We start from the raw sequence: 22076 nt of genomic DNA, 5'->3' as shown, positions 1-22076 counted from the left end.
TAGCAGGTGCACAGTGGGAAAAAGCTGAATATTGATCAGGAAAGAAAGGAGAAAAGGCAGATGAGATGGAAAAGCTGCACAGTCTCTGATAAAAGTTCCTGGTGTACTACTGAAGTTGGATGTTGGTACTAAAGGTTTAAGAACATTGATATTTGATTAACAAGAACTAGTTGAAGTCTTACTGTACTGAAACCTGAAATATCCAAATCTGATACCATACTGACTGGGGAGAATAGCACTTATTATGCATCTTCCAGTCCTGTAAATATGTGACACATGAAAAGTTTCAAACATTATCCTCATTTCTTCTCTGCCAAAACTCTTAATCACACCAGGGCTATAGTCCTTCAAAGACACCATAAATCCCTATTCTTTAAACTTCAGTTTTTCCAACATACAGATACTCAGGTCCCGACCTGCTGCTGGAAAAAGAAATCCACCATCTTCTTCTGCAACATGAAGTCCTAAAATCACTACATGAAAACTAAGCCATCTTCTGCAATTCTGATCCATGCCCTTCATGGCTGGTAAAATAGAGTCCAAATAGTATCTGTGACCCTTATTAATGCAGATAGTCAACACTTCCTTTGTAGAGGAAAAGCTACCACCCATACTATAGTAAGCTATAGTCCATCCATTCTTAAGAAATCATTCTTCATTGCAGTTGACTTCCCAAATAACCTCCTGATATCTAAATCCCTTTTCTAGCCAGATGATTGAGAAGCTTGCAAAGAACTGTGTACATTCCACCTACCAACTACCAATATCCTGCATACTCCTCAAATCAGGTTTCAGGCTGAACACAACTGATACAGTGGTGATCACACTGATGGATGATCTCTTGTCCATGGACAAGGGCTATGTTACAGTGACCGTGCAGCTGCATCTCTCTCTGACATTTGTTATTGTCAGTCATGAAATGCTGCTGTATCATCTCAAAGATGTGGCAGGGGTTTCCTCCCCCAGGGAACTGCTCCTTTGCCTCCAGAGCCTGTACCACCATTCTTCCACATGGAGTGAGACCAGGACCCTCAACTGTACTGAATTCACAGCATGTTCTGCATTTGGCTAATGTGATCCCTGCTTTTGTGATCTTCAGGCTTGACTACTGCAATACGCTATACCCAAGAATGAAACTTATGACTTAAACAAAAACAAGAGAAAACACCACCAAGAAATTCAAAATGTATGATTGAGTTTACTTGACAACGAATACTGTCCAGAACACAGGTTTCAGTCCTTATCTTCCAAATCCTCCAAGGGCCTGCCCAAAACTACCTTGAGGGCCTCTTCACACTCAAAGATCATGATCTCCCGTGATAGTTCCATTGTTGCAGGATAGATAACTCATCTCTGAGAGGAAATAAAGTTCTCAGCCACTAGCCCACAACAGCAACTCAGTCCCAGAGGATATGATATTAGACACATCTCACAGACTCGTTAGACAAATGTAAAACCCGTATCTCTGATTAAGCTTTCTCATAATAACAAAAAAAAAAAAAAAAAACACAAAACCCCATGCTGACCCAGGGTGAGGGTAGGCAGGTGGAGCAGAGGGAAAGAAATCCTTTATTATGTTTACTTGTATAATTTGTATATGCTTAGATAGAAATTCAGTTAAAGGGTCTATCTCTAATCTAGCACCGTGACATTCACTTCCAATAACTCCTAATAGGATAAAACATTTACAAAACTCCGTTTTCCATGTCCCAAACCATTTTATATGCCTCTCAATTGCTACTGATAAAAGAATGAAGACATACTTTAACTTTTTTCATTTGAAATTCTTCACCCTACATTCCCATAAATTTGCTGACAAATGCTGTTTTTTTTATGTGTTGCCCTATCTCTTGAGTTGTTTTCTAATAGTAAGCATTTTTAAGCAATGAATTATGTATTGAGGTGGTTATTTTGACTTAAATCCTCAAATGAGAGAGTAATACAAATTTATAAACTTGCTTTTTCTCCCTCTGTCTTTCCTTCTGTGATTTGTGTGTAATGTACATTGTCATATTAATTCTGTTTTAGGCAGATGCTTTCTATGTTATGGAACATTTCTTAAAGCGTAAATACAGTCTCCCAGCCCCTCTCCCGCCAGAAAAAAAGGTTCACAACGCTCTCCATCCTGAGAAAAAGGCTGGATGTGTTGACTTAATTGGTATTATTGTGTGTATAACACTAACATGAACAGTTGCACAAAACCCCTGATACAGAGGTTTCTCAAGCTTTTAGATAATATGGGCCATGTCTTAATGGAGAGATTGACTCACGGACCACTATTCCTCCCATTCACAGCAGTTGTCTCCCCTTCCATTCATGGTCAATAACACCCTTGTCACAACTGCAGTAATTGCTTCCATGAAAAAATATTTGAAAATATGCAATATATTTTTAGCTTCCTTTTAATGCGATTTACCAGCTGGAAACAAGGAAAGCCAGCACCAGGTGACCAGCCTGTTCTGCACAGACCAGCAGTTGAAGATTGAGAACTGTTGCTCTAAGAGCTAGCAAGATGTCAGCGAATACATAACTTGGGATCCACATATACACAGTTTCCCCAAAGCTAGGAAACAAGTTAAAACACCATTTCTCCAAGTACATTTATGCTGGATAAGGTGAATGAAGCATAAAACTTTGTTGAAAACGTTTTTGAAAAATGTCCTCAAAACCTAGTCTTGTCAATTGTTTTGTGTGTATATACACACACACACAGGTACCATTCACAAGACTAGGTTTTGAGGACATATATATATATGAGAGAGAGAGAGAGAGAGAGAGAGAGAGAGTGTTAAAGATATACCCAAATTACACTGGCTGACATGACATCTTTTGCAGAAACCATGTTTAAAAATTGTTGGCTGACACAGGAAACTAATGTGCAGAATACAAAGCTTTGGTGATGCAAACTTGTACAAAGTATTAAAATCAATGTGCTATGAAGTTTTACTTTATATAGATATATATAAAAATCAATTTTTAAATTTGTATTGCATCAGTGACTAGATGCCCCAATCAAGGATTGGGGTCTATTGTGGTAGGCACGATACATAGATATAATGAAATGACAGGATCTACTGAACTGAACAGAGGCCAAGAGTACATCCATATCTGAATAAGCTCTGGGGTTTGATGGTTCTAAAAAGTAGCATGACATGTCTTGCAAGCTATTTAATTATATCTTAAAATAGATAATTTTATGACTAACAGACAGCTTGCAGACAGCCCCCCAACCTAAGCAAATACTTACCAGCAACTACACACCACACTACAGAAACACCAACCCAGGAACCAATCCCTGTAGCAAACCTTGTTGCCTACTCTGTCCCCATATCTACTCTAGTGACACCATCAGAGGACCCAACCACATCACCCACACCATCAGAGGCCCATTCACCTGCAGGTCTACTAATGTTATATATGCCATCATGTGCCAGCAATGCCCCTCTGCCGTGTACATTGGCCAAACTGGACAGTCCCTACATAAAAGAATAAATGGACACAAATCGGACATCAGGAATGGTAATTCAAAAAGCCAGTGGGACTTCAGTCTTCCTGGACATTCTGAAACAGATTTGAAAGTAGCTATACTTGAACAAAAAAAACTTCAGAAACAGACTTCAAAGAGAAACAGCAGAACTAAAAATCATTTGCAAATTTAACACATTAATTTGGGCTTGAATAGGGACTGGGAATGGCTGGCTCATTAGAGAAGCAGCTTTGCCTCTCCTGGAATTGACACCTCCTTATCTATTGTTTTGGGAGTGGATTATATCCACCCTGACGAATTGGTCCTGTCAACACTGGTTCTCCACTTGTGAGGCAACTCCCTTTTCTTCGTGTGTCAGTATATTTATGTCTGCATCTGTAACTTTTACTCCATGTATCTGAAGAAGTGAGGTTTTTACCCACAAAAGCTTATACTCATATAAGTCTGTTAGTCTTTAAGGTGCCACCGTACTCCTTGTTGTTTTTGTGGATACAGACTAACACGGCTACCCCCTGATATTTGACATTTATAGCTAATGTTATTCTCTACATATTGTGCATGTTCTTTAGTTCCTGTTCCTCTCTGATGGAAGTTTGATTATACTTTAGTTCTAATCATATGAATGCAGTATGCCATAGCAGGTGTATACGTAATCTCAATTCTAGCAATTGCTTTATATTCTGGAGATGAGGCCTAATTTGAGCATATGCTACAGGTGCCATCTAATTTGTGAGCAACTAGTTTGTGACTATGTGTACCAGTGCCCTCTATTGGACGTTTTATGTTTGTCTTTTGCTTTTTAATATCTCTTTTTCTTTCCAAAACTAAGATTTATACATAAACAGAACCTATTCCAAAAGCAGCATGTTGTGCCAAATCTGAATTTGGCATCCACCATCAATCGTAAGATAATAATATAAACAATAAATCAAAAGAAACTCTTACATGTAAGATAATAAAATTACAAAGTAGATTAACAAGAAATAATAATAAACTACAAAAAATGGGAAACAAAGAAAACCCAACCAACAAATGTCCCATAATTTTTTCATTTTTATCAGTCAATTGAAAGGAATCCCACTGGCTAGACCCATGTCAACCTCCATCAGTTCCTTCTACTCTCTTTTCTCTGACTCTAGCTCACATGAAGTTGACATCAGTTTGGCCCCATCTACAGTGGGATTTTACATTTGATAGAAATCATATTTAAACCATATTTAAAGTAAAGTAAGCAAAATATTTTAACATGGTTTAGCCAACCAGACTATTTGAAAACATGATCTAGCATAGCACAGACTGTATTCTAGAGAGCTAGGCTCAGATCTCCAGGCCCACATTCTCCCCCGATTTCAGGCTGCTTTGCAAAGCTGACTAGGAGAATCAGCTGAATGGTGACTCAGAGCTGGTAGAAGCATTTCTTCACTCTCCCTGTAGCTGGGGCATTTCTGTGCTAGCTGCTGTGATGACTCTTTGGAGCCATTTGCAGGCAGCATAAACTTATGACAAGAGACTGGACTGATGCACAGACATCCAAAGAATGAGAGTGTGGCTTACTGTCACCTTAGCACTCTTCTTTCCTGAGCTGTGCTGTGCATTCCTTGGTTGTAGCCAAGGATCTATTTTTAAAAATGTCTTTGCCAGCTCCATCCACAGTAGCTTAAACAAACTGTATTTCAACTGAGTTGGTCTGAATCAGGTCAAACTGTTCAAGCAATATGGTTCCTCACCCAGATGGACCCTAAAGGGTGGTTACAAATCTGAAACATGGATCCCCACTGTTCCCTTTCTTGGGTTCTGCTGGGAATGAGAAGGGTCACTCATCTTACTGTCTCTCTTCTATTGCTACACCTTACTTTAAAAGTTTATTTGCACTAGGAAAGCAACCCATTACCAACAATTTAAGGCCCTAATCATACACAGATTTACCCACATGCTTAACTTTACACTTGTAAATATTCCCATTGAGCTCATTGGGACCACTCATACGCTTAAACACATCCATAAGTCTTGGAAAGATCAGGGTCACTGTCAATAATGGGTCCTCCTGAACCAGTTATAAATGTTTGACTGCTAGTATAGATATGGCAAATCTATTTTCAGCATCATTACAAAAACTGACAGACTTTCAGAACCAAGTGTCCCTACTATATGAGCGCTTAAACCATTTTCAGTACTAGTTCAGTGACCTATTGATAAACATTGTCAGCAACAATCACTTTCCTAATACAGAGGAAGTTCTAGTAGCTGCTGCCATTACCTTGTTTTGAACAATGATGGCGTGTGTGAATGACTCTCTCAAAAGCAATACATCCTGATTCATGAGGGGACAGAGAATGGGGCATTTTTAAACAGCAGTTCCCAAATGTGGTCCTCTGAGCATTGTTGGTTGCTTTGAGGAGTTTTCACTGGCTGGTAACATAGTTGCTCTTGTCCTTGTTTCCAACTGCCTGTACATGAATTCAGATCCTTCAGTGCAAAAGAGTGGAAATCTGTAATACTTCCAGATGCCTGGCATAAAGACAGCAAAAAAAGTACACAAATATTTTCTGAACAAAATTGCTACATTTGCAACAGGGAATTTAAGGCCATGTCTACACTACCAATTTGTGTCGACAAAAGTGATGTCGACACCCATAAGTCGACATAATAAAAATTGCAATTTTGTGTTCACACTTGCTCCCTCTGTCGGCAGACCGCATCCACAGTGAGAGCACCATTGACGGTATGAGCAATGCCCTGTGGGTATCTATCCCACAGTCCTTCTGTCGCTAGGTGTGGTAAGATGATGGAGCGGAATGTGGTGCATCTGGGGACAGTGCTAAATGTCCCGTGATGCATTGCTTTCTGAGCCAGCCCTCCATGGGCTTCCAGCTTTCTTTTGCAGCATTTTTTCCAACAGTCCTTCTTTGCTGTGCACCCTGGCATCTTTGTGAGAAGGGATGGATCTCACACTGCTGTCCTCTGCTCTGTTAACTGTCATGAAGACATCACAGATGGCAGTGCAGTTAATCACGAACTTCCTACCTGAAGAAGACTCGCAGGTGCCTGACATGATGCGCGATATGGATAGGAGCAACTTTAGATTGCTTTTGGCATTCACAGAGCAGATGAATAGAGTAAGCCGTCGCTTTGGGGCTCGTAAAACAAGTACTGAATGGTGGGATTGTATCATCATGCAGATGTGAGATGGTGAGCAGTGGCTACAGGACTTTCGGATGCAGAAACCCACCTTCCTGGAACTGTGTGCGGAGCTCGCCCTGGACCTGCGGCGCAAGGACACCAGAATGAGAACTGCCCTCTTGGCAAAGAAGCATGTGGCAATTGCTGTGTAGAAGCTGGCAACTCCAGACTGCTACCAGTTGGTCGCGAATCAATTTAGAGTGGGGAAGTCGACTGCTGGGGCAGCGTTAATGCAAGTGTGCAGGGCAATAAATCACATCCTGCTATGAAGGACTGTGACTCTGGGAAATGTGCGTGAAATAGTGGACGGCTTTGCAGAAATGGGTTTCCCCTAACTGTAGGGCAGCAATAGATGGCACACATATTCCAATTTTGGCACCAGATCACCTTGCGATGGAGAACATCAGTAGGAAGGGGTACTTCTCCATGATGTTGCAGACACTTGTGGATCACTGTGGACATTTCACTGACATCAATGCAGGGTGGTCTGGGAAGGTACATGATGCATGCATGTTCAGGAACACCAGCCTGTACAGAAAGCTGCAAATAGGGATTTTCTTTCCTAACCGGAAGATTACAATGGGGGGTGTTGAAATGCTCAGAATGATCCTGGGGGACCCTGCATACCCCTTACAGCTGTGGCTCATGAAATCTTATATGGGACACCTGGACAGCAGTAAGAAGCGGTTCAACAACAGGTTCAGTAGGTGCCAGATGGCAGTTGAATGTGCCTTTGGCAGATTAAAGGCACGCTGGCGATGCCTTTATGGCAGGTTGGACCTCACCGAAGATAATATTTCTATGGTCATATCTACATGCTGTATGTTGCATAATCTCTGTGAAGCTAAGGGTGAAAGGTTTGCTCAGAGGTGGAGTGCTGAGGCAGACCGCTTGACTGCTGATTTTGAGCAGCCAGAAACCAGGGCTGTCAGCGGAGCCCAGAAGAGAGCTATTCAAATCAGGAAGGCTTTGAGGCAGTACTTTGACAATGACCACCAGTAACATATTTCTGTCTGAGTTGCTTCAATGTTACCTTACATGTAGTTTTCCTACCGGGCAATAGTAACATTTGGGGCCTTATATTCCTGTAATAAAGTGATTTAAATGCCTGTGCATGTATTGGCAGTGCCTGCAATCTCACCTTGAAGAAAAAAAAATAAAGATGATCTGCCATTATAAAAGTTTGCTTTTATTGCACAAGAAGTTAACTTTGTCCTCAGGGTTAGGTCCTCTTTTTGCCACCACTGTGCCCTCTGAATTATCCATAGGGCTCTTGGTGATGGAAGTAGGGTCACCACCAAGGATGGCATCCAGCTCCTTACAGAACCAGCGGGTCTTAAGTGAAGCACCTGAGGGAAGGTTTGCCTCCGTTGTGTTACGGTATGCCTGCTTCAGCTCCTTTGTCTTCATGCTGCACTGCAGCATGTCCCAATCATAAACCTTTTCGTACAAGCCTCATGAAATCTGCCCATAGGTATCCCAATTCCTATGGCTCAAGTGCAGCTGGGACTGCATAGCCTCCTCTCCCCATATACTGAGCAGATCCAACAGCTTTGCAGTGGTACAAGCAGGAGAGCGTTTGCTGCGATATCCTGCCATGGTCATCTGGGAAGATGCAATGAGATCTCTCTACCGGGAGCAAACAGAAAATGGAAATTCAAAAATTCCCATTCCTTTCTAAAGGGGAGGGGTGGATGGTTGTTTACCTGACTGCAGGGCAGTGGAATTCAAACAGCTGACCAAAGTGGTCAGGATGGGCATTGTGGGACACCTCCTAGAGGCCAATTAAAGCGATGAAATGAAGTGTGGTGTTTGCACTTTGTCAACAAAAAAAAAAAAAAAAAAAAAAAAAAAAAGAGGAAAAAGATATAAATCTCTCATGAGGGTGGATGTATTTTGTCTCCAAAACCGGGCATTTTCCCCAATAAAAGTTGCCTCAGAAGTCGACTGCTGTACACACTCACTGTTTGGATCGACAAATTGCAGTTTTGGCAACAAAATGTGGTCTTGATGGTAAATGGGAGAAAAGGTGATTCCTATAATAAGGAACAGGAAGGCTGCCAATGAGATACTTCTTGTGTTACCAAGTGGGCCATGCCATTACAGCGTTTGACAACCCCTGCTCTGAATGCAATGCAGCAATTCCTCTGGAGTTTTAGTCGACGGCATCTTTGACTTGCTCCGTTTTCGCTGTCTCAAGGGGGGGGGGGGAGGTTGTTGTATTAGTGGGAAGAGTAGCAGCCTCTCACGTGTGGAAGATAATCTTGATTTGGTGAAGAATGCTTTATGCTTCTTTGTGCATGCCGTCTAGTTCACGCTGCTGCCCGGGGTTAACGCTACACACAGGGGGCGAAATCCAGGCGCTGGGTGGGGATATGGGGAGCGGGGTGACCCAGGGCACTCCCAGGCCAGCTCGGATGACTGCCAAGACGCTGACTGTTCCCACCGGCTCCAGGGGCTGGGGCAAGGCCGGGTCAGCGGGATGGAGGCAATGGGGGGCGGAAGGGGGCCGCTGCCCCCCTGGGGAAGCGGGGAGTGAGCGCCTCGCTCGAGGGGCCGGGGCCCGGGGCCGGGGCCGAGCCCGGCGTTGAAGGGGCCGCGCGCGCGCGCGCGCGCACGCGGGGTCCGGCGGCGGTTGGCGGCCGTTCCCCGGCCGGGCCGCGCTCCTCGGCCGGCCCCGCCGCCGCGTCTCCCCCGGGCCATGACCCGGGACAGCCCGGGCGGGGGCGCGCCCCCGGGGGGCCGGCTGTCTCCCCGCAAGGCCCCGGCGCCGCCCGCCGGCAGCCAGGCCCAGCACGACGAGCACAAGCGGGAGCTGGAGGCGCTGCGGGCCGAGCTGGACGGGGAGCGGCTGCGCTCCCAGGAGAGCCGGCGCCGCTTCGCCGCCGAGGCCCGCGAGCTGCGGGAGGCGGCCGAGCGCGACCGGCAGCTGCTGGCCGACCAGCTCCGCTCCAAGTGGGAGCAGCAGCGGGCCCGCGAGCGGCACCAGCTGCGGGAGCTGAGCCTGCGGGAGCGGGAGGCCGAGATCCGCCAGCTCATGCGCTGGAAGGACGCCGAGCTGCGCCAGGCCCAGGAGCTGCTCCAGCGGGAGCGGGACGCCGCCGTGCGGCAGGCCCGGGAGCTGCAGCGGCAGCTGGCCGAGGAGCTGGTGAGCCGGGGCTACGGCAGCAGCCGGGGCGGCCCGGCGGGGCTGAGCAGCGAATGCCGCGGCAAGCTGCAGGCGGTGCTGGGCCAGCTGCGCTGGGAGACCGACGGCGACCAGGCCGCCCGCATCCGCCACCTCCGGGCCGAGCTGGAGCTGGAGCGGAGCCTCTTCCTCAAGTACATCCTGGAGCGCTTCGAGGGCGAGCAGCAGCCCGCCGGCTCCCCGCACCGGCCCAGGCCCGGCCCGCAGCCCCGCCTCAGCAGGAGCCTCCTGGAAGGGCCGAGGCCCCGCTCCTTGGAAAGCCTCATCGCCGCCGCCTCCCCCGATGGGGCCGCCGCCAGGTGGGGCTCGCTGGACAGCAGCCTAGCCAAGCCCGAGTCTGCGCCAGCAGCGCACCAGGCCCCGCTGGAGGGGAGCCCCCCGCAGAGCCCCAGCCGGGGGCAGCCGCCGGCCCAAAAGGCCTCAGAAGAAGCTGCCAACCCCCAGGAAGGAGCTGCCAAGGAGCTGCCTCTGAAGCCCACCAGCCAGGAGCGGCCCCTGGAGTGCTTGGACTCTCCTCCTGAAGGGAAGATGGGCAGCTGGGGGTCTGCAGGAGAGGGTGGCACCCTGGCAGTGGGGCAGCAGCAGCAGGAGTGGCTGTCGGGCAACAATTACAGCCAGCTGGTGAAGCAGAACAGCAACCTGCTAAGTGCCCTGGAGGATCTAGAGCGGCGATGTACGGCCCTTAAGGAAGAGAACGGCCTTCTGAGGAGGAGCAGTTTCCCCGAGATGCAGGAGAAGGTGAAGCAGCTCAAGAAGAAAAATGCAGATCTGGCCATCATTGCCAAGCGATTGGAAGAGAGAGCCAGGAAACTCCAGGAGTCCAACCTCAAGGTGGTCAATGCCCCAATACCAGTTTCCCTCAAAGGCTCCAATGTGGAACTGTGCAAGAAAGCATTTGCCCGGCAGCGGGCTAAAGACCTGAGCAAACAAGCTAGCATCCTTCTAGCCAAAGATAAACAGATAGAAGCCTTGCAGAGAGAGTGTTGGGAGCAGCAGGCTAAACTGGCCACAGGCAAGGAGGGCTCATGCTGGCTCAATTTAAGTGACTTTGATCGTTTGTTGAGGGAGTCTCAGAAAGAAGTGTTACGATTACAGAGACAGATCACGCTGAAGAACCTGAAAGAGTCTCTGCAGTCCTCCAAAATGGGTCCAGACAGTTCTTCTCCAGCTCTTACCATGTGCCTAATACAGGAAACACTTGCACCAAACATTGATGCAAACTTAGATGGTTCATCTTTGCCAAAACAGACACCACCAGGATCAATCACTTTGGCAAAGGATATTAAGCCAGTAGTATTACCTTCGGGAAATGTGTCTGAGGAATATGAAAACATCCCTTTAAAAACAGACCCAGACAGCAAAAATCAAATACAGCATTTGGAAGTAGAGCTTAGTAAGAAAAGTAAGCAACGTGAAAACCTTGAACAAGAAATAGAGAAAAAGCAGAAAAAATGTGAAGAGTTGGAAATGCAGCTTCAGGAGGTGCTGACTGAAAATGCCAAAATGGCTGAGGAAAACACTCAACTCAGTGGGAAAACTAAATGGACAGAAAAGGTTGAATCTGAAAATGCTGACCTGAAGGTGCAACTAATGGGAGTGACAGAGGAGCGGAATTCTGCTGTCCAGTTGACCAAAGGACTTCAAACCAAGGTGGAGGATCTAGAGCACGTACTGAAGAATATGAAAGAAATGGCAGAGAGAAGGCAACAGCTGGAGGTTGACCATGAGGAAACACTGTTAGCATTGCAGAAGAAAGAAGAGGTGGTCAAATATTTGCAGCAGGTTCAGGTAGAAGCAAAAAGGGAACATGAAGAGGTAGTACAGTTATTAGAAGCCCAGGTGAGAGAATTGGAGAATCAGTATCACAGTCAAACTGAACATTTTAATCTTCTGTCTCAGGAACTCGAACAATTACAAATAAAAAATTCTGACCTTGTGACTTCAAACTTGCCACACGCTACGTGCTGTTCCTCAGAAGATTGCCATGCTCTTCAGTGCAGTAAAAATATTAGTGATGTAGACTTTGTATCCACTCCTGCTGCTTCTAAGAAGCAAACCAAGAAACTGGAGTTCCAGTCAAACTCCTCAAAATCAGAATCCACACAGTACAGTCCTAAGTCGTGCCCCACTCCAGAGGGGGATAGTGCAAGTGAGGTGGACGAATTGGAGACAGACAAACTTTCCCTAATTTTGGAGCCTGAGAGACAAGGTCCTGCAAAACTTCAAGTGTTTTTAGCTCGATACAGCTATGACCCTTTTGATGGTCCTAATAAGAACCCTGAGGCAGAGCTTCCACTGACAGCTGGAGAATACATTTACATCTATGGAGAGATGGATGAGGATGGCTTCTTTGAAGGAGAGCTGATGGATGGCAGAAGAGGGCTGGTTCCCTCTAATTTGATAGAAGAAGTTTCAGATGATGACCTCATGACCTTTGTGCCTCCAAAGACAAATAACCTCTCCCATACTTCAGATCATGAAATGAGTTTCCTCAGCAGAAGTGCTAGTAGTGGAGAAAAGAGTGATTGCCATGATGAAGAAGTCAGTGTAAATCTATTGCCTAATAGACTAGAAGGAGACATGGAAATGCCTGATCATACAGCAGTGCCTTATCCAAGAAATTTGACTCTAATCAAACAGTTTGCAAGAAGTGTTGTTATAGGCTGGGAGTCACCACTCATGCCAGCTGGCTGGGGAGATGTGCAGAGCTATAACATTTATGTAGATACAGAACTTTGCCAAAATGTGAGGGCTGGCTGTCAGACTCAAACAGCAATTGAGAATCTGGATTTAAAGATTAAGGCTTATCGGATCTCAGTACAAAGCGTGACAGAGAAGGGAAACTCGGATAAGATGCAATGTACCTTCCTTGTAGGGCAAGGTTTCCATATAGCACCAGCACTTCTGAAACTTAGGAGCATCACTGCCACTTCAGCAGAGGTCACCTGGTTACCAAGCAGTAGCAACTACACTCATGCAGTGTACCTTAATGAGAAGGAGTGTGATGTGACAAAGGGAGGGATCTACTGGTATACTTTCCATAACCTGCAACCCAGCACTCAATACAATGCAAAAGTGGAAACACAGCTTCAGAAGACAGTATGGGATTTGCCTCAAGAGAAATGGGAGCAGAAATCAGCAATGATTAAGTTCATTACTCCATCAGCGGGACCACCTGATGCTCCACTTGATGTCCAAGTACAGCCTGATCCCGCAGCGGACATTCTAGTTATCAGCTGGCTACCAGTGACAATTGATGCAGCAGGATCATCCAATGGGGTACGTGTTACTGGTTATGCTGTGTATGTCAATGGACAAAGAGTAACAGAAGTTATATCTCCAACAGCTGGGAGTGCCATAGTAGAACTGTCCCAGTTAGACATGCTACAAGGGTCTCAGAAGGTTTCTGTGAGAACTGTCTCCCCCAATGGAGAGTCAGTTGATTCTGTGCCAGCTCTGATTCCCTCAGCCATGTTAAATGTTCCCAGTTCTTCATCAAAGTTTATGTCTACCAGCCTGACCTCTGGACTACCCTATAGGGAATTCATAGACTCTCAGCATGGGAAAATCCCTTTGACACATTGCATAACTTCACCCTCTTCAGAGATGTTCATGGCCAGTCAAGGTAACAAATTCACCATTCACTTCACCTCCAACTGCAGAGACTCAGTAGCTTCTATGCCAGCAAGCATCCCTCCACCCCAGTTGTTCTCCTCTCAGAGTTCTTCCTTGATAGATGAGCTTGCAATGTGCAACATTGGTGATAACGTAGCAAGAGATAAAGATAAATGTTTAAAGTCTTATCAGCAGACAGTCAGTATGCAATCTTCAGGCCTTGTCTTTCCAACTAGATGGTGTGAAGAATCAGCCAATTCCAGGATGTCAGAATTAAAAGAACTTGCTGAAGACAGCCAGAGAAAGAGGATAAAAAAGCTTTTTGTTACTGAAAAAGCTGTGCTTGAAAATCAAACAGACACTAGCAACATGAAAATGTCTATGATCACCCACTATGTGCACTCTAACGACAAGTCTGTGAAAGATTCAACCACTGGAGATCTTGAGGGATATGATAGGAGCTGCTTGAGTTCTGTGCCTGAGCTGTGTTCTAGTCAGCTTGAATTGGAGGAGGACAGTTACAGAGACATAGGTATACATGATATCTGTGTTCAGGAAGTCCCAGATATTTCCACTGAGAAGAAAGGATTATCCAAAGAAGTCCCCAGCCTAGGGATGTCTAGAGGTGAAATACAGGAAGATCAAATATCAAGAACAGGAAACTGGCAATTGAATCCTGTTGGTGACCACAGCCACAGTTCTGATCTTTCAGATATTTTGGAAGAGGAAGAAGAGGACCTGGATTTAGACACGCAGGAAGAGAATAGAATAAAGGTGGTTGGTAATGATTCCAGGCTACCAGAGCTTCCAGAGTTTCCCATGCAGTGGGCTCAAAACAGTAAAATGAGCAAGGCTTTAAGAATAGGCCAAGCAGGGACATCTTCATTTTCCAAAGCAGGCCCTCTGAGAAGCTTCGTCTCAGAGGAAATAGTTAATGATGATTCAGTAAGGACATTTGTGGCCCTTTTTGACTATGATCCCATATTGATGTCACCTAATCTTGATGCAGCTGAAGAGGAGCTCCCACTTAAAAAGGGGCAGATTCTAAAGGTGGTTGGTGATAAAGATGTTGATGGCTTTTACAGAGGTGAATATGCAGGAAGGGTAGGGTATATTCCCTATAATATGGTGTCTGAAGTGCAGGTGGAAATTAATGAAATGAAACAGCACCTGTTAAAACAAGGTTCCATTACTGATGAAAAATCTGTGATTAACTTAATAGAAGTGAAAACACAGGATAACAATAAGTCTCGCACAGAACATAACTGGCAGGATAGCAAGGCTGAACAGCTTACTTCTAAGACAATGGTGGCTGTCTTTGACTATAACCCAAGGGAGAACTCATTAAATGTAGATGTGGAAAGTGAGCTGACATTTAGTGCTGGAGACATCATCACAGTATTTGGGTCTGTGGATGATGATGGATTCTACCATGGGGAGTTAAACGGACAGAGAGGCCTTATCCCGTCTGACTTTCTAAAAGCTATCTCTCGGGATGAAGAGAGAAAGAGGATTCATTTAAAAGACACCTCTGCAGAGAGTTATAGAAGAAAGAAAAGAAAAATCTGATATATCAACAACAAAAAAAGCATAAAATGTAAATGAAAAGTTAAATCTTTAGCAAGTCTAGCATTAAAAACTATGAAAATGCCTCCTATAAAACGTATATTTTTAAGAATTGAACAACTAGACAATTCATATGTACTTGAATCTCTGCTCATATGAGAATAGTTTGAACTATTTGCAGGGGACTCCAAATAGATTTTTAGTTGTGAAACAAACTGGTAACTTTAAATTTGTTTCAAAGACCTGTAAGAAAGTTAAGTGACTTTTAAATATTTTCCTGTAGGGATTATGAAAAGACTGCATTGCAGAGATAAAAGTGAATTTCACATACAGTTTAAAACATTGTACGACCTTAATCTTTTTTTCTTTTTAAATAAGGAGGAGATGTACATAGAGAAAATATGTTAGTACTTAACGGATCAACTTTTCCCACTTTCTAGAATACATACTGTATTGGTGTGAAACGGCTGTTAAAAGCATGCCAGATAATCTTTTTGTTAAGGGGTAGATGAACTTTGATTACTTTTTAGCATGTCTTTCTCTACAAAAATAACTGATTCATTAGCCTCCTTCTCTTCTTCTTTGAGAGTTGCAGTTCAAAGAAAGGAAGATGTTCCAAATGTGTAGAATGCTACAGTGACTGTGGACAGAATGTTCCAATAGCTGACAGAGCAAAACAAAAATATTTAACGGTAGACACCTACCTATTAGAGTGACCAAATGATTTCCAGCTCTGAACTGAATATAAACCCTTTTTCATTTTAGATTTTGATTTTAGGAAAGACACTGGTTTCCCTCTAGCCAGTTGCTCCCATTAAAGCTTGTATTATCTAAGAGAAACTTAACTACATATGCTTTAATACTGTGGTTTCTTTGTGTGATTTACACTGAAATTTTTCTTTCCTGTTTCAGAGTGGGAGGTCTGTAATACCTCAACACTTGTCATTGAAATCAGTAGGAGTTTTTCAGTCGACTTCAAGTAGAGCTGGATTGTGTCCACTGGTTGCACTTCATTGTCTCACATCTCAAGGGTTACTGACATAGGCATTTGTCCTATAAATATGCATTTATGCTTAGGATGACATAAGGCATGCTCCACATAGGAGTTAGTACCAAAAGTGTTCTTGCACTAAGGGTTAAATAGCTTTGCACACTGTAAGGCTTACATTTGCTGCAGAGAATAATCATCCCAATGACAGGCTTTCATAGGAAGGATTCTGTTGGGTTAACGTGAGGCTCCCAATCTGGAGAGGACTCCATTCAGGCACAGGAGTCTGCTTGCACAAACTTACTCTCAGGAACAGGGCGTCCTTTTGTGCCATTTGTATTGAAAATGGAGGGGTCAGTTTCTAACCTTTAACTTATTTAAATATTTTACTTGTTCACTTATTTATGGAGATATTAAACTGTTTTACTTGTTTACTTATTTAAATATTTTACTTGTTTACATATCTAAATACTTGTTTTACTATTGTATGATTCAGACTATGACTACTGAAGCTGTGAAGAGTGACTCAAAGCTCTTGAAGTAGGATCAAAGCTGTATATGTAGACGAGTTTGAAAACAGAGTTTGCAGATGTTGCCTTATGAGATGTATTTTGTGTTATGTTACTTTTTAGACCTATGGGAAGTTTAATGTCTTTTATACCAATGTTAATTTCCTTGAATATTTCACTTTAATTGTCTTAAAAAAGCAATTTGTTTCATTTCATGTTTTGTTTTGAATTTTAAAAGTGATATCCATGGGTGCTGGTGATACATTTTTATTTAAAAAATTTTTTAATAAAGCTTTTCTTATTTTCTGAGAATTTGCCTGTTCTTCATTGACACTTAAAGTGGTGTTATGAACTTGCAAAATTTTGATTAAAAGTTTTGACTTCTCGTTTGGTTTTCCCATTTCATCCTATGTCTAAACAATACACCAATAACTTTGAAACCTAATAAATTTACAGATTTAAGGCCCTGATTTTGGGTTGTAGCAGAATTGACCTTGGTTTATCCCTGAGGGTAGAGATGGTATTTTTATGCCACCTTTGAACCTCCTGGATTCTGGGCAGCTGGGGGCCGGTTTTGTCCCAGAGACAAGTAATTGCCCAGTAGCCTAGAATAAACAGAGCACAGATTGTTCCAGCCATGCCTCCTGTTGTGCACCCTTCTGTGGTTTCAGATAGTATTTCTTTCTAATGTTCATTTACTTTCTAGATTTAAATGAGCATGCATGGTGGCAACAAATACTTATGAGAAAATTGTTACTGTGCAGAAAACAGTATATGCTAATTATTCATTTATATAAGTTATATGGTGCCACTAGATGGCAGCAGAGCCCACAGTATCAGATTATAGTGTCAGGTTTGAGAGTAGCAGCTGTGTTAGTCTGTATTCGCAAAAAGAAAAGGAGGACTTGTGGCACCTTAGAGACTAACTAATTTATTTGAGCATAAGCTTTCGTGAGCTACAGCTCACTTCCGATGCATCCGATGAAGTGAGCTGTAGCTCACGAAAGCTTATGCTCAAATAAATGTGTTAGTCTCTAAGGTGCCACAAGTACTCCTTTTCTTTAGACTATAGTGTATTGCCCTGTTAGCTAAGGATATGGTCAGGTTAAACATGAGTTTGTTTTTTTCTAAGCTGTTGTTGGTGACACCTTTTAGATTATTTTTAAAGAGAACTGTTAACACTGAATTTACTTTTAACTATTTATGCTGTTTATTTTTTGCCTCTCTTTTTGCACAACATCCCAAAGTGCAGAAAGAATAGCAAATATGGCAGGCGACCAGCTTGGCTTAACAGTGAAATCTTCAGTGAGCTTAAGCTCAAAAAGGAAGCTTTCAAGTAGTGGAAATTTGGACAGATGACTAGGGAGGAGTATAAAAATATTGCTAGAGCATGCAGGGATGTAATCAGGAAGGCCAAGGCACAATTGGGCTTGTAGAAACCCTTCTTGTTACTCTTCACATCCCTTGCTAGCTGCAGGTATGTTAGCAACAAGAAGGTGGTCATGGCAAATGTGGGACCCTTACTGAATGGGGGAGGCAACATAGTGACTGATGATGTGGAAAAAGCTGAAGTAATGTTTTTTTTTGCCTCGGTCTTCACAGATAAAGGTCAGTTCCCAGACTGCTGAACTGTGCAACACAGTATGGGGAGGAGGTGAGCAGCCCTAGGTGGTGAAAGAACAGGTTAAGGACTATTTAGAAAAGCTGGATGTGCACAAGTCCATGGGTCCCGATCTAATGCATCCAAGGGTGCGGAGGGTGTTGGCTAATGTGATTGCAGAGCCATTGGCCATTATCTTTGAAAATTCGTGGCCATTGGGGGAGGTCCAGGGCGATTAGAAAAAGGCAAATATATAGTGCCCATATTTAAAAAAGGGAAGAAAGAGAACCCAGGGAACAACAGACCGGTCAGCCTCACTTCAGTCCCCAGCAAAATCATGGAGCAGGTCTTCAAGGAATCCATTTTGAAGCACTTAGAGGAGAGGAAAGTGATCAGGAACAGTCAACATAGATTCACCAAGGGCAAATCATGCTTGACCAACCTGATTGCTAAAGTCAAGATATATATCATCCACTGCTTTCCCCATACCCACAGAGCCAGTTCTCATCATAGAAGGCAAAGTTTTTGATACTGTCTCCCACAGTATTCTTGCCAGCAAGTTAAAAAAGTATGGATTGGATGAATGGATTATAAGGTGGATAGAAAGCTGGCTAGATTGTCAGGCTCAACGGGTAATGATCAACAGCTCAATGTCTAGTTGGCAGCCGGTATCAAGTGGAGTGCCCCAGGGGTCAGTCCTGGGGCCGGTTGTGTTCAACATCTTTCTCAATCTGAATGATGGAATTAATTGCACCCTCAGCATGTTCACAGATGACACTAAGCTGGGAGGAGAGGTAGATATGCTGGAGGGTAAGGATAGGATCCAGAGTGACCTAGACAAATTGGAGGATTCGGCCAAAAGAAATCTGATGAGGTTCAACAAGGACAAGTGCAGAGTCCTGCACTTAGGAAGGAAGAATCCCATGCACCACTACAGACTAGGGACCGACTGGCTAAGGAGCAGTTATGTAGAAAAGGACTTGGGGACTACAGTGGATGAGAAGCTGGATGAGTCAGCAATGTGCCCTCGCATACAGGCATATTGGGCTGTATTAGTAGGAGCATTGCCAGCAGATCGAAGGTCATGATTATTCCCCTTTATTTGGCACTAGCGAGGCCACACATGGAGTATTGCATCCAGTTTTGGTCCCCCCACTACAGAAGGGATGTGGACAAATTGGAGAGAGCCCAGCGGAGGGCAATGAAAATGATTAGGTGGCTGGGGCACATGACTTACAAGGAGAGGCTGAGGGAACTGTGGTTATTTGGTCTGAACAAGAGAAGAGTGAGGGGGGATTTGATAGTAGCCTTCAACTACCTGAAGGGGGGTTCCAAAGAGGATGGAGCTCAGCTGTTCTCAGTGGTCGCAGATGACAGAACAAGGAGCAATGGTCTCAAGTTGCAGTGGGGGAAGTCTAGGTTGGATATTAGGAAACACTGTTTCATTAGGAGGGTGGTGAAGCACTGGAATGGGTTACCTAGGGAGGTGGTGGAATCTCCATCCTTAGAGGTTTTTAAGGCCTGGCTTGACAAAGCCTTGGCTGGGATGATTTAGCTGGTGTTGGTCCTGCTTTGAGCAGGGGGTTGGACTAGATAGCCTCCTGAGGTCTCTTCCAACCATAATATTCTATGGTTCTCTGATTCTTGGCTCAGACAAGGAAAATAGAGTAGTCAGATTTGCTTTGGTTATGAATACTGCAAGTGAAGGTTTGGTATTTTTTATTTTTTTACATTAATGGAAGCATTTTCCTATTAGTCTTAAGTTTGGAAAAGCTTGTTTAAAAAAAAAAATCTAAATTTGGGATCAAACTTGATCCGACAGCACCCCTTCAAACTGTGAAAGGCTGAGGCCCCAATCCTACAAACACACATGAATTTGCTTTTAACTCTGAGCACAAGTTGTCCCACGGAAGTAAATGGTATTACTCGGATACTTTATGTTAAGCTTGTGAATAGGCGTTTGCAGGACTGACACCCGTTTTAATTGCTTGACGAAAGGATGCTATGAGAACCTTTAGGAAACCCTAGGTTCAGATAGTTGTCAACATTGAACCTCCATTATTTAGATATTCTGCATTACAGAGCATCTGAAATACGGGAAGAGGAGTTGGAAGGTTTGAAACGTCATTTAGTGCTTGGCTTCCTTTCACTCACCTTTAGTACATTTTGAGAATTTTTATATCACTGAACTTTTCTCAAGTTAGAAAAGAAAAATTTTTTTTATTTATATTTTTTTCATTCAGAGGTTAGCCAGCACATTTTATTACATTACAAATCATTCTTCTGTTTTTAAAAGAAAGTAAGCAACATCTTTTTATGTGTTTGTACACTGCCTAACACAATGGTACTGGTCTCTAGGTGCTACTTTAGAACCATTAATAAGGTATCAATTTCCTATTTTATATTTTCATTTGGTTATTTAACTACAGGATAAAAAATTCAAAGAGTCTTGTATCCAAAATAAAATTTAGTATATATTATGCTAAATTTATTTAGTACAGATAGATTTTCATGGCTCTTTATGGAGATAAAAAAAACAAATAAATTCCCAGCATAAGTCATTTAAGAGCTATTTTACTGTGACAAAGTGATTATTTTCTGTAAGGGAAGAAGTTATATAGTGAAATTTTAATTAGAGACAAAAATACCTGATGTTAAGGCTCAAATCCACAACGGTATTTCAGGTTCTAACTTCCACTGATTTATGGATCTGGGCCTAAGTCTCTGAGTTTAGGCTTTGCATGACTTTTTTTTTTAAAGTAAACTTCTTAAGAAGTTTCGTTTTGTTTTGTTTTAACATTCCCTGCAATGTGGGTAACCCAAAGATTGAAGCATTATTAGTCCACAGGGGTTCTGGCAGTATGTTGATGGTGTTGCAGTTTCTCATTAGAACATTACAACTGGATCCCTTTACCCTCTCCGTCTGTCATATCAGCATTGGCTAATAAAACCGATTCTGCCCCACAATCAGTTTCATTCCTTTCTTCTCCTCATATCACCCTCGTCGTCTAAACTGACCACCAGCAAACTTCCTCAGTGCATCCTTTCCCTATCCCTCATCCAGTTATTTATTCAGTCTTACTGAGGTACCAAACCATTCTCCATGGAACTCAGACATGTTCTCGAGAGAGAGAAGAGGTGGATGAGATAAATGAGATCTTTTATTGCATCAACTTCAGCTGGTGAAAGACAGCTTTTGACCTACACAGAACTCTTCTTCAAGTCACTGTGTAGACACACTGTCGCTCAAAAGCTTGTCTTTTTTACCAGCAGAAGTGGACGAATAAAAGATACCTCAAGTACCCTGTCTCTCTCATATGCTGGGACCAACATAGCTACAAAAACACAGCAAACAACACAATCTAGTGGGTTTTAAAGAAAAGGGCACCACAGTAAAATATATAAGTTGTTGGTTATATTAAAAAAAAGTTAAATAAATGGATTTTTAAAGTGCTGAAAATGGTTTTTGGAGAGAGACATCGGACCATAAAGATCTGCCTCCCTCATCAACAGGTTCTGATATTTTAGAATAATTTCAGGGAAACAAAGTTTTTAACACCAAGAAAAACAGATTTTGATTCCCCAAAACTATGCTATAATTATGCTAACATTAAACAGATAAGAAAAACAGGAAACCTACCATATAAATAAATATCTATATTATATAAATAAAAAAATAAATAAAATAAATGTTGTTACAGGAAAACTCCTCTTTATATGGCCGAAGTGCTTGTAAATCTCACTGAAGTTAATAGAAAAAAAAGACATAATAAATTTAAGAAATGAGAAGAAAAACTATAGGTTATTTAGAAGAACCTGTAATGGATCAATGAAAATGCAGTTAACATAATGCTAACTGAAAATCCTAAACTTGCTTTTAAATTGCCCATATCATTCTTTTAAAGCCCATACCTGACAGTGATTGTAAAATATAATAATAAAAT

The 22076-nt window shown here is 43.1% G+C and overlaps 2 protein-coding genes across 3 annotated transcripts in view; one reads left to right on the top strand and one right to left on the bottom strand.

The window, feature by feature from the left end:
* The window catches only part of UBE2L3 (ubiquitin conjugating enzyme E2 L3), a 95321-nt gene that overhangs the window by 28915 nt on the left and 44330 nt on the right, over positions 1-22076 (bottom strand). The window lies entirely within an intron of this gene.
* Positions 9340-16841, top strand: LOC119843474 (peripheral-type benzodiazepine receptor-associated protein 1-like). Of its 2 annotated transcripts, XM_043497720.1 has the most exons (2): positions 9340-14556; positions 15948-16841. In XM_043497720.1, the coding sequence occupies exons 1-2, from the start codon at positions 9369-9371 to the stop codon at positions 16016-16018; spliced, it is 5259 nt and encodes a 1752-aa protein (XP_043353655.1). In that variant the 5' UTR covers positions 9340-9368; the 3' UTR covers positions 16019-16841. The 2 variants fall into 2 exon arrangements, with proteins under 2 accessions (XP_043353655.1, XP_038228632.1); XM_038372704.2 differs by having other exon boundaries at positions 9340-16841.

This window comes from Dermochelys coriacea, chromosome 15 (assembly GCF_009764565.3).
Source record: "Dermochelys coriacea isolate rDerCor1 chromosome 15, rDerCor1.pri.v4, whole genome shotgun sequence".
Taxonomy (NCBI): domain Eukaryota; kingdom Metazoa; phylum Chordata; order Testudines; family Dermochelyidae; genus Dermochelys; species Dermochelys coriacea.
The sequence above is the reverse complement of the archived record's forward strand: the minus strand, read 5'-3'. Positions and strand labels throughout refer to the sequence as shown.